General features: G+C 40.3%; 1 protein-coding gene across 3 annotated transcripts in view; it reads right to left on the bottom strand.

The window, feature by feature from the left end:
• WAPL (WAPL cohesin release factor) overlaps positions 1 to 14,946 on the bottom strand; it is a 93,586-nt gene extending 78,640 nt beyond the window's left edge. Inside the window, exons 1-2 of one of the 3 annotated variants that reach the window (XM_010598255.3) lie at positions 14,686 to 14,946; positions 11,072 to 11,592 (exon numbers count right to left, since the gene is read on the bottom strand). In XM_010598255.3, coding sequence (XP_010596557.1) covers positions 11,072 to 11,570 — 499 coding nt within the window. In that variant the 5' untranslated portion in view covers positions 11,571 to 11,592; positions 14,686 to 14,946. Of the gene's footprint in view, positions 1 to 11,071; positions 11,593 to 14,253; positions 14,608 to 14,685 lie in introns of those variants that run through there. The other 2 variants (XM_003418595.4, XM_023558568.2) reach the window with 2 other exon arrangements.
• Positions 14,947 to 15,257: the final 311 nt, after the last annotated feature.

Genomic DNA, 15,257 nt, shown 5'->3' with positions numbered 1-15,257 from the left:
AAAGTACACTGAACAGATAAAAGAAGGTAATACACTTCAAGATATTTTGCAGCTTATAGAACATCACACAAATGCAAGTAATTTCAAACTATTACAACTTCACCAAAATTTGGGAAGTACTTTTAGCAATCTGTAAGACTTTTCTTAGGGGAATCTAACCTATAAACTCATCAATCCCTTAATTCTTGAGTACTCCTGCTTCGTGCAAGGGATCTAAAACCACATTCTAGAGCCTAATGTTCTTCCTCAAGGAAAAAGGGTGAAGACTGGATCTATAGACCTTTGTGCAAGACAGCCCAGCACCATCTGTTATCAGATACTGAACACAGGCACACCTCATTTTATTGCACTTAGCTTTACTGAGACTTGCACATACTTCATTTTTTACAAACTGAAGGTTTCTGGCAACCCTGCATCAATAAGTCTACTGGTGCCAACAGCATGTGCTCTCTTCGTGTCTGTGTTACATTTTGGTAATTCTCACTATATATTTTTTTCATTATTATTATATCTGTTATGGTGATCTGTAATCAGTGATCTTTGATGTTACTATTTGTTTTTGGGCACCAAGAACCATGACCATACAAGATGACTGAGTGCTCCACCGACAGACAGGCTGTTTCCTGCTTCTCTCCCTCTCCTGGGGCCTCCCTATTCCCTGAGACACAACAATACTGAAATTATGGTAATTAATAACCCTACAATGCCCTCTAACTGTTCAAGTCAAAGAAGATTCGCTCGTGTCTCACTTTAAACCAAAAGCCAGAAACGATTTAACCTTAGTGAGAAGGCACGTCAAAAGCCAAGACGGGCAGAAAGGTAGGCCTCTTGCACCAAACAGTCACAGTGTGAATGCAAAGGAAAAGTCCTTGAAGGAAATTAAAAGTGCCGCTCCAGTGAACACATGAAACATAAGGAAGAGTAACAGCCTTTATTGCTGATATGGAGAAAGTTTTAGTGGTGTGGATAGAAAAATCAAACCAGCCAGGACATTCTCTTAAGCCAAAGCGTAAACCAGAGCAAGGCTGAACTCTCTTCCATTCTATGAAGGCTGAGAGACGTGATGAAGCCGCAGAAGAGAAGTCGGAACGTGGCAGAGGCTGATTCCAGAGGTCTAAGGGGAAGCCATCTTCATAACACAGACATATAGAGCGAAGCAGCAAGTGCTGATGTGGACGCTGCAGCAAGTTACCGAGAACATTTCGCTAAGATAACTGATTCAACGGGCCACACTAAACAGAAGATCTTCAGTGCAGACGCAACGGCCTTACACACTGGAAGAAGATGCCATCTCGGACTTCCTTAGGTGAAGAGAAGTCAACACCTGACTTCACTAAACAACAGATCTTCAGCGCAGACACAACGGCCTTACACACTGGAAGAAGATGCCATCTCGGACTTCCTTAGGTGAAGAGAAGTCAACGCCTGACTTCACTAAACAACAGATCTTCATCGCAGACGCAACGGCCTTACACACTGGAAGAAGATGCCATCTCGGACTTCCTTAGGTGAAGGGAAGTCAACGCCTGACTTCACTAAACGACAGATCTTCAGTGCAGACGCAACGGCCTTACATACTGGAAGAAGATGCCATCTCGGACTTCCTTAGGTGAAGAGAAGTCAACGCCTGACTTCACTAAACGACAGATCTTCAGTGCAGACGCAACAGCCTTAAACACTGGAAGAAGACGCCATCTCGGACTTCCTTAGGTGAAGAGAAATCAACGCCTGACTTCACTAAACAACAGATCTTCAGTGCAGACGCAACTGCCTTACACACTGGAAGAAGATGCCATCTCAGACTTCCTTAGGTAAAGAGAAGTCAATGCCTGACTTCACTAAACAACAGATCTTCAGTGCAGACGCAACAGCCTTACACACTGGAAGAAGATGCCATCTCGGACTTCCTTAGGTGAAGGGAAGTCAACGCCTGACTTCACTAAACGACAGATCTTCAGTGCAGACACAACGGCCTTACATACTGGAAGAAGATGCCATCTCGGACTTCCTTAGGTGAAGAGAAGTCAACGCCTGACTTCACTAAACGACAGATCTTCAGTGCAGACGCAACAGCCTTAAACACTGGAAGAAGACGCCATCTCGGACTTCCTTAGGTGAAGAGAAATCAACGCCTGACTTCACTAAACAACAGATCTTCAGTGCAGACGCAACTGCCTTACACACTGGAAGAAGATGCCATCTCAGACTTCCTTAGGTAAAGAGAAGTCAATGCCTGACTTCACTAAACAACAGATCTTCAGTGCAGACGCAACAGCCTTACACACTGGAAGAAGATGCCATCTAGGACTTCCTTAGGTAAAGAAAAGTCAACGCCTGACTTCAGAGCTTCGAAGGACAGGCTCATTCTCTCCCTGAGGGCCAACACGGCTGACGACTAAGTTGAAGCCAACGCTCATCTACCACTCCACAGCTCCTAGAGCCTTTAAGACTGAGGCGGAATCTACTGCGCCTGTGCTCCGTCCATGGGACGACAAGGCCTGGATGACAGCACGTCTCTCCATGACGTGGTTTACAGAGTACCTTAGGCCCACTGTCGAGACCTACTGCTCAGAAAACAAGAGTCCTTTTAAACCATTACTACTCACTGACAATGTACCTGGTCACCCAAGAGCTCTGATGGAGACATACAAGGAGATTAACGCTGTTTTCAAGCCTGCTAACACAACATCCGTTTGAAGACCACAGATCAAGGGTGATTTCAACTTTCAAGTCTTAAAATTTAAGAAATACATTTTGCAAGGTGATTGCTGCCATATATAGTGATTCCTCTGATGGATCTGGGCAAAGTAAACTGAAAACTCTCTAAAAGGATTCATCGTTCTAGATGTCATTAAGAACATCAGTGATTCATGGAAGGAGGTCAAAACACAAACATTAACAGAAGTTTGGAAGAAGCTGATGCCAACCCTAATGGATGACTTTCAGTCGGTACAAGACTTCAGCGGAGGAAGTAACTGCAGACATGGTGGAAACAGCAAGAGAACTAGAAGTACAGCCTAAAGAGGTCACTCAACTGCTGCAACCTCATGATAAAACTTTTAAAGTATGAGGAGTTGCTTCTTATGAATGAGCAAAGAAAGTGGTTTCTTGAGATATAATCTACTCCTAGTGAAGACGATGTGAACACTGTTGACATATGGCAACAAAGGATTTAGAATATTACACAAACTTAGTTGATAATGCAGCGGCAGCGTTTGAGAGCACTGACTCCAATTTTGGAAGAAGGTCTACTGTGGGTAAAATGCTATCAAACGGCATCACATACTACAATCTCTTGTGAAAGGAAGAGTCAATTGATGCAGCAAACTTCACTGCTGCCTTATTTTAAGAAATTACCACAGCCACCCGAACCTTCAGCAACCAGTCAGCAGCCATCAACATCCAGGCAAGACCCGCCACCAGCAAAAAAGATTATGACTCTCTGAAGGTTCTGAAGATGGTTAACATTTTTTAGCAACAAAGTATTTTTTAATTAAGGTATGTACTTTTTTTTTGAGACATAATGTTATCGCACACTTAACAGTTACGGTAGCATAACTCTGATATGCACTGGAAAACCAAAAAAATCCGTGTGACTCATTTATTGAGATATTCACTTTATTGCAGTGGTCTGGAACCAAATCCATAATACCTCCAAAGTATGCCTGCAAATGCTTTTGAATTTTAGTTCTTTGCATCCCTAGATTGGTGCTTAGTCTTCCATATACTAGGTAGTATTCAAGGGAGGAAATTCAGCATACTAAAGAAGACAATATGCAATTTAGAGTTTTAGAAGCGTAAGGCTGAACCACAGCTAAACCAGTAACTAGGTGTGTGAAAATTTGGCAAAGCATATAACTTCTATAAGCCTCATTTTACTTGTCCAAAAAACAATAAGCAACTTCAGCTCATTATTCCCTTAAGGATTTTTAATTTTGTAAAGAGATCAATCCCTTAAAAATAAAAACACTAACAATATCAGTACTTGCAATAGCACAAGCATACCTAGTTTTACAAAGGACTGAGTGCTAAAATAAACAGGTAGGATGATTTAAGGCTTCCTTGAATGAAGTCAGAAACCCTGGTGGCTTAGTGGTTAAGTGCTACAGCTACTAACCAAAAGGTCGGCAGTTCAAATCCACCAGGTGGTCCTTGGAAACTCTATGGGGCAGTTCCACTGTCCTATAGGGCTGTTATGAGTAGGAATCGATTTGACAGCAACGGGTTTGGTTTTTGGTTTGAGCGAAGTCAATTCTTATAAGTAAAACCCCTCACTTCTTTAAAAAGTGGGGAGGAAGGTTTGGTTTGGGATCTATGGACAGGTCCTGCAAATCTTGTGAAACTGCATGAGAAAAATGCACACATTTTTCAAGGAGAGTACCTGTAGTGTCACGAAGTTTTCAAACACTCTAAAAATATACTTTCTAAAAATTGGTTTAAAAGAGGAGGAAAACGTATACAGGAATTAAGTGTATGTTGACTGTGCAACCTCAAATCCACATGAAGACGGATGATGAAGGGCATTTGAATTCCTGGGGAAAAACAGAGTTCTCTAGATCAAACATGAAGATATATTCTAGATAAATCAAAGACTTAAATATGAAAAACAAAACCAGATACACATTATAAAGAAACTAGGTAACTAAGACACACCTTAGATCCTAGAACATAAATAGGTTCAAAGTGAAAGCATGGCAAAAACATTCTGTGCAAATAATAACCAAAAGAGTTGCGGTGGCAATCTTATCACGCAAAACAGATTCTAAGACAAATTTTTTAGAAGAGATGAAGATGGACATTACCTAGTGACAGAAGGGTCAATTCACCAAGATGTAAAGATCATAAAGACATATGGACCTAACACTGGGGCACCTAAATATATAAAACAAACACTGAGAGAACTGAAGGGAGAAATAGATGGCACTACAATAATAGTTGGAGACTTCAATACACGACTTTGATTATAGAACATCTAGAAAAAAACAGCAACAAGGAACAGAGAACCTGAATGACACTAAAGCCAACTAGACTTAACAGACATACATAGAACACTTCACCCAACAACAGCAAAATATCCATTCTACTCCAGCGCACATGGATCACTCACTCTCCAGGACAGACCACATTTCAGGTCACAAAGCAAGTCTTGACAAATTTAAAAGGATGGAAATCCTAGGAAGTATTTTCTCCGACAACAGGGTGAAGCTAGAAATTAATAACAATACACTGGAAAATAGATTCATATATGAAAATTAAACAACACACTATTAAACTACCAATGGGTCAAAGAAGCAATCACTAATCTCTTAGTCAAATGAAAATGAAAGCACAACATACCAAAACTTATGGGATGCAGCAAAGGCAATACTCAGAGGTAAACTTTATAGCAATAAATGCCCACATAAAAAAAAGATCTTAAATTAACAGCCCAACAGATAACTCGAGGAACTAGAAGACCAAGCTAAGCCTAAACCTACCCACAGGAAAATAACAAAGATAAGAGCAGAAATAAATAAAATAGAAAACAGAAAAATAGAATCAACAAAACCAGAAGTTGGTTCTTGGAGAAGACCAATAAAACTGATAAACCTTTATTTTAGCTAGACTGACAAAAAAGACAGAGAAAGAGGATGCAAATAACCAAAATAAGAAATGAAAGGGGACATTATAACTGGCCACACAGAAATAAAGAGAATTACAATAGAATATTTTGAACAACTGTACAGCAACAAACTGGATAACCTAAACGAAATGGACAAACTATTTAAAAAATAAATAACACACACGAAAAGTCCCAGGCCAGACAGCTTCACTGGGGAATTCTACCAAACACTTAGAAAAGAACTGACACCAACCCTGTTCAAAGTCCAAAAGACAGAGAAGGAATACTTTCTAATTCTATGAAGCAAACATAACCCTTATACCAGACACAGACAAAGACACCACAAGAAAACAAAATTACAGGCCAATATCCCTTACAAACATAGATACAAAATACTAACAGAATCCAACAGCATATTAAGAGTCATACACCATGACCAAGTGGGATTTACTCCAGTAATGCAGAGATGGTTGAACATTGGAAAATCAATCAACATAATACACCACATCAACAGAGCTAAGGAAAAGAACTACATGATCATTTCTATGGATGCCGCAATCAGAATTTTTTGTTTTTAAAAAGATTAGATAATTTTAAAATAATCAAGGGGGTAGAGAATAAGAGGTGGGAGAGAGCAGTGTGTAGAACGGATGAAACAAGACTAGCCAAATACTGACAACTGTTAAACCAGGATAATGGGTACTTGGGGGTTCTTTTTGGAGCCTGAGTGGCACAGCGGTTTAAGCGCTCAGCTGCTAACCAAATGGTCTGAGGTTCAAACCCACCAGCTGCTCTGCAAAAGAAAGATGTGTCAGTCTGCTTCTGTAAAGATTACAGCCTTGGAAATCCTATGGGGCAGTTATACTCTGTCCTACAGGGTGACTATGAGTCACAATCAATTCGATGGCTATGTTTTTTTTTTTTAAAAAACAGAAGGTTTTTTTACGATTTTATGCTAGTGTGGCTGAAATTTGAACAAGAGTTTTTTTTTTTTTTTAAATAACTAAAGGTTAGGATATTTAAGCAACTCAATCCTTTTCCTACAGTTCTCATTCAGTTTGTAATCTAGCTTCCCGGTTTTCTACCCATCATGCACCTAAATGGAAAATGGCAACCACTACACATTTTATCATGACTTCACCATGAGCTGCCCCTTTCAAATGAGCCACAATTAAAAAAAGGGTGGAAAAAAATAGTATGTGTTATAAAGTATTTACAACAAAGTATTGTAACAGTGCCTAAGAATTAAACACTTATTTCCCTTTTGAAAGAGAATACACTTACAAACTTAATACTTGGAGAATATAGTAAAAGTTTGAGTTGGATGAGCCCTGTTCTATGATATGTTTCTACAGCAAAAAATGTTTTGAATGAGCAGGAACACTCAATGAGAAGGATATTATGGAACTTAACCTGTATAGTCTGAACAACTTGTTGGTAAAATTTACCACAGGTTCCTGGATAAAATGCCTGAACATGCCCTGCAAAAGATTTCTGAGATCTAAGTAGGTGCACAAGCATTCTTCTCTTGAGAAAGGGTCCAAAATTTTTATCATTCTCAAAAACAGTCCCTAATTCAAAAATGGTTAGGAACCCCTTTGAATTTATAAAATCCCCTTATCATAACTTGATTTTCTAAACTTCAACTAAAATCAAAAGGCTTTCTGAGTGGAAGTAAAGGCAATGACACTCTGACATATGTTACACAACGCTCCAGACACAAATGCCGAATTTTTGAGGGAGGGGCAAAGAAAGGAAAAGTCATAACGTATACAAGCATTTCCAGACATATAACTGACTTATAAACATATAAACTTACAAGCAGTTTATAAGAAGAGCTAATCTGTATATGTTAGGTATAGGATAAGACTATCTGAGAATTAAAAGTATTTCCTCAAAGTTCCTTCCTTATCCTACAGGGGGCTGCCAGGGTTGCTGAGCTCTGAGTGGTTAAGGGAGACGAAGGAAAAAAAAAAAAAAGACTATTCATAGTGCTACATGATTCCCTTCCAACTAAGGGTGATGTTCCTGAATACCTATTTCCCTGTACTTTAGTAAACATTTTGGGTTCCTATTTTCACAGTATCAGCTTGAGAACTATTATTTAGCTACAAACTTCAGACCGGGAAGCTAGTATCTCATGTACAGAAACTGTTGCCAGTTCCCGTTCCAGTTCAAATGGCAACTGAGACACAAATACAGTTATCATTAGTACAGCTATGTAACTGCTGCCTATGAATATTCAGCTTCCCAGTTCCTGGAACCCCTCTGGCTAAGCATTCATCCCTGTTGATACCCTCTGCCACCAGAGTCTGCGTCTGTCTTCCTTGACCACTCTCACCACTTGCCCAGTCTCATCTTTTTCCAGCCTATCTGCCTTACACTGTGGATTAACTATTGGGGCACAGCAAGATATGACACTAAGAACACTAGTTAACTGAAATGGAATAGCATTTGGCTGACACATAGTAGGTGCTCAACAAACATACTGAAAAATCTATAAATGAACCTAGTTCCCATCAGTCACTAGCAGACCTTGGACAGGTCACTTAACCTCTGTGTGTGTTCATAAAATGAAGACTTTATTGACAACGGATTACCTAATAACAAAAGACAAAATAAAAAAATGGAACCACACAAAAATTAAAAACTTTTGTTCATCAAAAGATATTACCAGTTAGAGGGCAGAGGGGGTCAGAAGCTGGCCAAATGGACACGAAAATGAGAGTGGAGGGAAGGAGCGTGCTGTCTTATTAGGGGGAAACCAACTAGGAGTTTATAGCAAGTTGTATATAAATTTCTGTATGAGAAACTAACTTGATTTGTAAACTTTCACTTAAAGCACAATTAAAAAAAAAAATCACAAAAAAAGTGAAAAGACAAGCTACTGACTGGGATAATATCTTTGGAAACCACATATCCACTGAGAATCTAATAACCAAAATACAACATAAAATTTTGACAACAAAAAGACAAATAATCCAATCATCATAAAACAGGCAAAGGACCCAAACAGACATTTCACCAAAAAAAAAAAAAAAAAAACATTCAACTGGCCACATAAAAAGATGCTAAGCATCATTAACCATCAGAGAGATGCAAATCATAACCACAGTGAGATACCATTTCACTCCCACTAGGATGTCTAAGGCATTAAAAAAAATAACAACAGATGTTGGCGAGGATGTGGGGAAATTGGAACCCTTATCCATTGCTGGTGGGAATGCAAAATGCTACAGTCATTGTGAAAACAGTGTCACAGTTCCTCAAAAAACTAAACATAGAACTACCATGTTGTTATTGTTGTTAGGTGCTGTCAAGTCAATTCCAACTCATAGCAACCCTACAGGACAGAGTAGAACTGCCCCACAGGGTTTCCATGGAGAGTGGATGAACCCCTGAAAACACTGCCCTGAGATAATCTTTAAACCTTAAACCAAAAATCATTCCCTTAAGTTATCTTAAAACCAAACAATAGTTGAGCTTAACTCGTAAAAAAGTTCTTCCTTGACCCAGGACACCCTTTTAACTCAGTACTGAAGTCACTCCTGAGGCTCACTCTTCAGCCAAGATTAGACAGGCCCATAAAACAAACAATGATACATGTAGCTCAATCATGTATATGACACTAAATGGGCACACCAGCTCAGGGGCAAGGACGAAAAGGGAACTGGACAGGAAAGCTGGATGAATGGAAATGGGGAACCAAAGCCCAGGAGGGGAAAAGCGTTGACACATGGTGGGCTTGGCAACCAGTATCACAAAATAGTATACGTATTGTTTAATGAGAAACTAATTTACTCTGTAAACCATCTAAAGCACAATAAAAATAAGGGATAAATAAAATAAAAACGTCTACTTTGAGCATTATGCACTTGTTAAGAATTACACAGAATCAAACTGACAACCCCATAAAAACCCATTGCCATCGAGTCAATTCCAACTCATAGCGACCCTATGGACAGAGTAGAACTTCCCCATATGGTTTCCAAGGAGCGCCCGGTGGATCTGAACTGCCAACCTTTTCATTAGTAGCCATAGCTCTTAACCACGACACCACCAGGGTTTCCGAACTGACAAGAGCAACTCAAAAAGTTAGTGAAGAATCGTAAGGGGCAATCAGTTTATGTTAATGAAGAAACAACTCAGAGAAGGAGGCTCAAAATGGTTGCATGATTCAAAGAATGTGTATGTGTATGTTTTGCTGTGTGTATTCTCAACAACAATAAAATAAATAAATAAAATCTAGGGAAAAAAACGAAGAGTTTAGTTAAAATTAATTGCAGCACAATAATTCTATGGTTATAATACATTCTTTGGAGCTGACTTGGGAACAGTTTTTATACTGTGTTTTTTCATGAAGATTTAGCTTATCATTAGTTTATGAACAATGCTTCCAGAGAAATGTGGACAAAGCAGTAAGGACAGCCAAATCAGAATTAACCCAGAAGATCAAGGGAATGACAATAACAGCTGGCTTATCCTCTCATCCAAGGGTGAGACATTCAAAAAAGGAGTGAAAAATGCTCAGCATTTTTAGTGAAACTATGCAAGGCACAGTCCATTATGCAGCTTGACATAAAATACTGAGCTCCCAAAGGACAAATTTCCTCTTAAGAATTCAGTACCAGGACAGCCTGTCTTTAATTTTTCAAAACATAAGATCTATCTAAACTTTCATATTGCTAAATTGTGACTGTCACAAGTTGTGAACTAAGCTGTCTGCCACTACAGTGGCCACCTCTGTCCTATTGCTGACAACAGGCTCGCTCCCTTCCTTGCACTTCCTTTTTAGCTCCTCAAGCTTTAATTAATCGTACCTTTACCATTTATTATAAGTCTCAGCCCTTACAGCAGTAGGAGTGTAACTAATAAAACGAACTGTTTCTTGACTACTAGATTCCATATTTACCAATTAACATTTATAAAATACAATCAGTTTTATGGATTAAAATTTACTAATACAAGTTGCTACTAGCCCCAGAAAGATTCCAAACTGATCTCAATATACAATACAGTTCAATTCTTCATTGATTCCACTCAATACCTCCTTAACCATCCTGAACTAGTTCTGGAGAAAAGTGTATCACTCCTAAAGCTCATCTTCACTGTAAATGTTCATCTCACTTTCATTATCAATAACCATCCAAACCCTCTACAATAACAGAAATGAGACACAACAAAAAAAGATGTTTCTAGTTGGAACTGGAATCAGGGATTTATGAATGACTGTTCCCCAAATGTACCCGGAAAAACAGTCTAGAACATCTAGTCCAAATTGTTTAAATAAAATTCCAACCTCCAACTGGTTTAAGTTCTTAAATTTCCTTTACAAAATTGTCAACAGTCTCCAATAATCTTAAGTGTAGAAACAAAATCCAAGAGTTTTAATATTTCTGAATTTAAACCATTTAACTAAATGGCTTGCATGATGCTACATGGATCAAGATAAAGAAAATCCAAACTTACCTGAACTTATTAATTTAGCACAGCTACTTTTGCTTGCGTCACCTTCAAAGATACGGTTTGTGCTCTTTTCTTTTCCAACCAGAATATCTTCCAAAGGTAAGCATTTATCAGATTCAACACTGTCTTCACCCACTGGATGACTAATTTTGCTATTAGTTTCAAGTACAGACGTGACGTCTTCCAGCTGAGCAGCTTCACTAGATTCTGAATAAGAGGAACCCTTACCCTGGGCTAAATTCTTTGAAGAAACTGGTAGAGACTCATCGTCACTATCAAATCCAAAAGGATCCCCAGTATTTTCTTCTTCCAACTTAGGTTTCTTTGGGATTTCCTGGATATCTGGTTTGAAATTGGGCCTCTTCTGCCCTAATTTAGCCATAAATGTGGTCTCTCCCCATTTTGTGCTAAGGGTAGTCCGTTTGTTGGAAAAGACTTCATCGAACTTTGAACTGCCATTTCCTCCTTTCCTACTGTATGTTTTCCCAAATCTGGATGTCATTTTGACACCTGTTTCATATTCCCTGTAAAAAAAAAAAAAAAAAACATACATATATATAACCTCCAAGTAACTAATACCAAATATAAAAATAAGAACTTACAGATTCTCCCCATCTTACTTTCAACATTCAGGACAAGATACAAGCCTTTAAAAATGGTTTAAAAAATACTGGGAAAGGGTGTAAAGAGGCTCATTTTTACTCCATATACTTCCATACGCCAATTCAATTTTTTTTTAACGATGAGTACATACTCATACACTACTTACAAAGTAAAAAAGGCATGACTAGCCAATTTATAAGATAGCATCCACAAAACTTACTTATAGTGAAACATCTGTGTTCTAAATGAACTATTTACTATTTGTACAAACATCAAGTTTACCCTTAAAAATGTACTCTAAATAGGGTAATTACCCTAATATAAAATCTTAGGTAGAACAAAATTTTTTTTTGTTAGCATCTCAGAAACGTTAAATACTCGACTAAGTTTAGTTTTCTTGAAATTTCAGAGCACTTATTCACAGCAGAAAAGAAAGCCAGAATTTGGTGCAGTGTTCTTATGTATTACAACCTGCATCTTTTAACCCAAACTTGAAGATTCCGATTCTTGGTCTAATGTAATTCGGACAGTGACTTGAAAACTATTCCTTAGGTGGTCATGTCCCAGAGTGCAAGAAACCATCCTTATTCTATCTTCCTTGTCCCCATGGCGCTGTGCTCATTTGCCGAGTTATATATTCTGGGGCTGGTGAAATCTAGCGTACTACGTTGTTCCGTGGATCATCAAGCAAAGCAATACAAACACATTATCTTTATTTTTCCTACTACCTTTATAAGGGACAAATTGATTTATCTTTATAACAACAACAGATACTAGGAAGGAAAAAAAAATTGTCAGGACAGTAAGTCAAGAATCAAACATTTTTAAAAAGCAAATTACATTATTTTTAAATACTTCTTATCGATTTCTTACACTTTGCCCTTGTGAAGTTTAGATACTAATATAAACCAAAACAAACCAAACCCTCTGCCGGCGAGTCGATTCCGACTCACAGCGACCCTACAGGACAGAGTAGAACTGTCCCCATAGAGTTTCCAAGGAGCGCCTGGTGGATTTGAACCACCAACCTTTTGTTGGGCAGCCACAGCACTTAACCACTACGCCATCAGGGTTTCCAAATACCAATATAACAAGGAAAAAAGTGAGCAGCTGCCTCCAGACTTGAAAATCTTCATTACTTTGAAACTTAGAACAATTTTAATGATATACGGCCTATGCTTTAAAGACATTTTATAGTGACTCATCACTGTCCAACTTAGTTATATATATTAAGTAGAACATTCCTGCCTCCCATGATTATAACTTGACACAATAACGATTAATTTGGTCATCATACACATCTGTCTTAAAATAATTGGTAATTTATCTAAAAACTTCCTAACATGTCATAAAACTTTTTCCTGAGAAGATCGATTTCTCCTTGTACTACAGATTTACGATAAAGAATCTTGTATCTTTCCTGTTACTTACATTCCAAACAAAACTAAGCACATTGGGGAGCTACCATAGACCAGAAAAATAGTCATTTTTTCTCCTTATTCCTTCAAGAACATAAAGCCCTGATCTGCAGACCTGCATTTAGAACACAACAACAACCCCAGAATGTTTTGGATACACTTATGCAGTAATCACCTAAAAATGCAGACTGAAGGGCCAAACCAAAAATTTAGACTTGAGCTCCTTTAAGCCCACACAAGAAAAAATCATTATAAAAATGCACTTAGAACCACAAAAGATTCACTGTTGAAAATTAAAGTCTAGCAATAGACTTCATACATTGGCATTTGATACAAATGAATGGTTAATTATTTTAAAAGTGATAATGGAGCCCTGGTGGCACAGTGGTTAAGAGCTATGGCTGCAAACCAAAGGGTTGGTAGTTCAAACGCACCAGCCACTCCTTGGAAGCACTATGCGGCAGTTCTACTCTGTCTTATAGGGTCCCTACGAGTTAGAATCGACTGGACTGCAACGGGTTTGGCTTTTGGCTAAATGATAATAATACTGAGCCTATGTTTTTCGAAAGAGTCCACGTCTTTTAACAAGTAAATACTAAAATACTTCTTGATGAAGTCTCAGCGTTTTTTTTCCTTAACGCTACGGTGTGCAGAATGGAACCTGTGTAGGTGAAACAAATTTGATTAAAAGTTAACGTGTTGAAACCGAGCGACGGGTACAAAAGAGTTCATTATATAAAACCCCTATTTTTTATTTCCTTTATAATTTTCCATTAAAAAAAAGTTTTCTTAAAAGTCAGTAAACAGACTATTGCAGTGGCTGTCTCTAAGCATAAAGTGTAAAACACGTATAAATTAAAACACCAGCACGCAGACGTACTGGATGTGTTTTAAATGGGGCCTCAAGTACACAGACTATCTTGTTCAGGCTTCAAACTCCAAAGACCACCCTAACTAAAAAGGAAAGAATGATGCACAGTTAAGTTTTTTCGGTCATTGGGCCTTTGCCTCAGCCCAAAGGCAGGTCGAATTTTCAGGGAAATGAGCTGAGACAGAGTCCTCACACTTAGCCACCGACCATATCTAGCGTCTGTCCGGCTTAGGAGCTTCCACAAAAAAAAGGAAAGTCGAAAGGGGCAAACCTAACCACTCAGAAATCCTCACCTGGAGGCGAACGGTGCGCAGGACGGTAATGGGAGAAGGGGCCCCTGCGGCTGGAAACTCAAGCAACTTTTCGACCCTTCCTACCCTGACCGCCCAGAAAAGGGATGTAGTTTCCAACGCCCCGGAAGCCTCTGCCACCAAATCCCTAGGACAGTGTAAAGGCCTCAGTGGCCGTCTCCTCAGTGGAGAAAAAGACGGGAAAGGTCTTAGAGCTGAAACCTACACACTCGACCAGGTATACCGAGGGAAGTAAATCAGCAGCTGCCGGGAAAAAAATGAGAAAAAAAGGAAAAAAAGAGTTGTGCAGTTTGTTCCCCTGCCCAACTTCCTCAGAGACACGGCGGGTGAGGTAGCGAGACTCTCGCCGCCCCGGCGTCCCCCACCCTCCCAGGCTCGCTCCCGGCCTAGGCAGCCGCCCGAAACCTCACTTACCCTCGGCGCCTGGCGGGTGCTTTGGCCTCGGGTCGCCTCCGCCTCTCCCGCTCCCAACGGCCCACGGGCGGGCGCGGGAGCCCCGCGCGTGAGCGCAGGGCCGGCCGGTGAGCGAAGAGAGGAAGGGGGTGAGGAAGGGGGATCTGCCACCGTCAAAACCTGCCGCTCCGCTCTCGGTAAATAGGAAACCGGGGGGGGGGGCAGCGGAGACCCCGCAACTTCCCTCCCCGCCTTGACCGCCGCCGGCCGGGCCCGGGCCTAGGCCTCCCTGGCCTCGCCGCCGCCGGAGCCGGTACCGGAGCCCGCTACGTGCCCCTGCTGGGCCGCCACCGCCTCCTGCGCCGCCGCTTCCGCCGGTGAATGGTCAGCGCTGGAGTTTGAACAGGGCCCTGAACCATCTCAACGCCATTTGCGCTCCCGGCCCCCACCTCCTTCCTCCAACAGCCGCTCGCTCCGTCACTCCGCTTCCCACAGGCCCCGCGCGGCCGCCCGACCCCGCAGCCAATCGAGCGGCCGCTTACTCAAACTGCCGCGCAGGCGCCGCGACACGCATGCTCCGGGGCCCGCCATTG

Source organism: Loxodonta africana, chromosome 8, assembly GCF_030014295.1.
Source record: "Loxodonta africana isolate mLoxAfr1 chromosome 8, mLoxAfr1.hap2, whole genome shotgun sequence".
NCBI lineage: Eukaryota > Metazoa > Chordata > Mammalia > Proboscidea > Elephantidae > Loxodonta > Loxodonta africana.
This window is presented reverse-complemented; position numbering and strand designations above follow the sequence as displayed.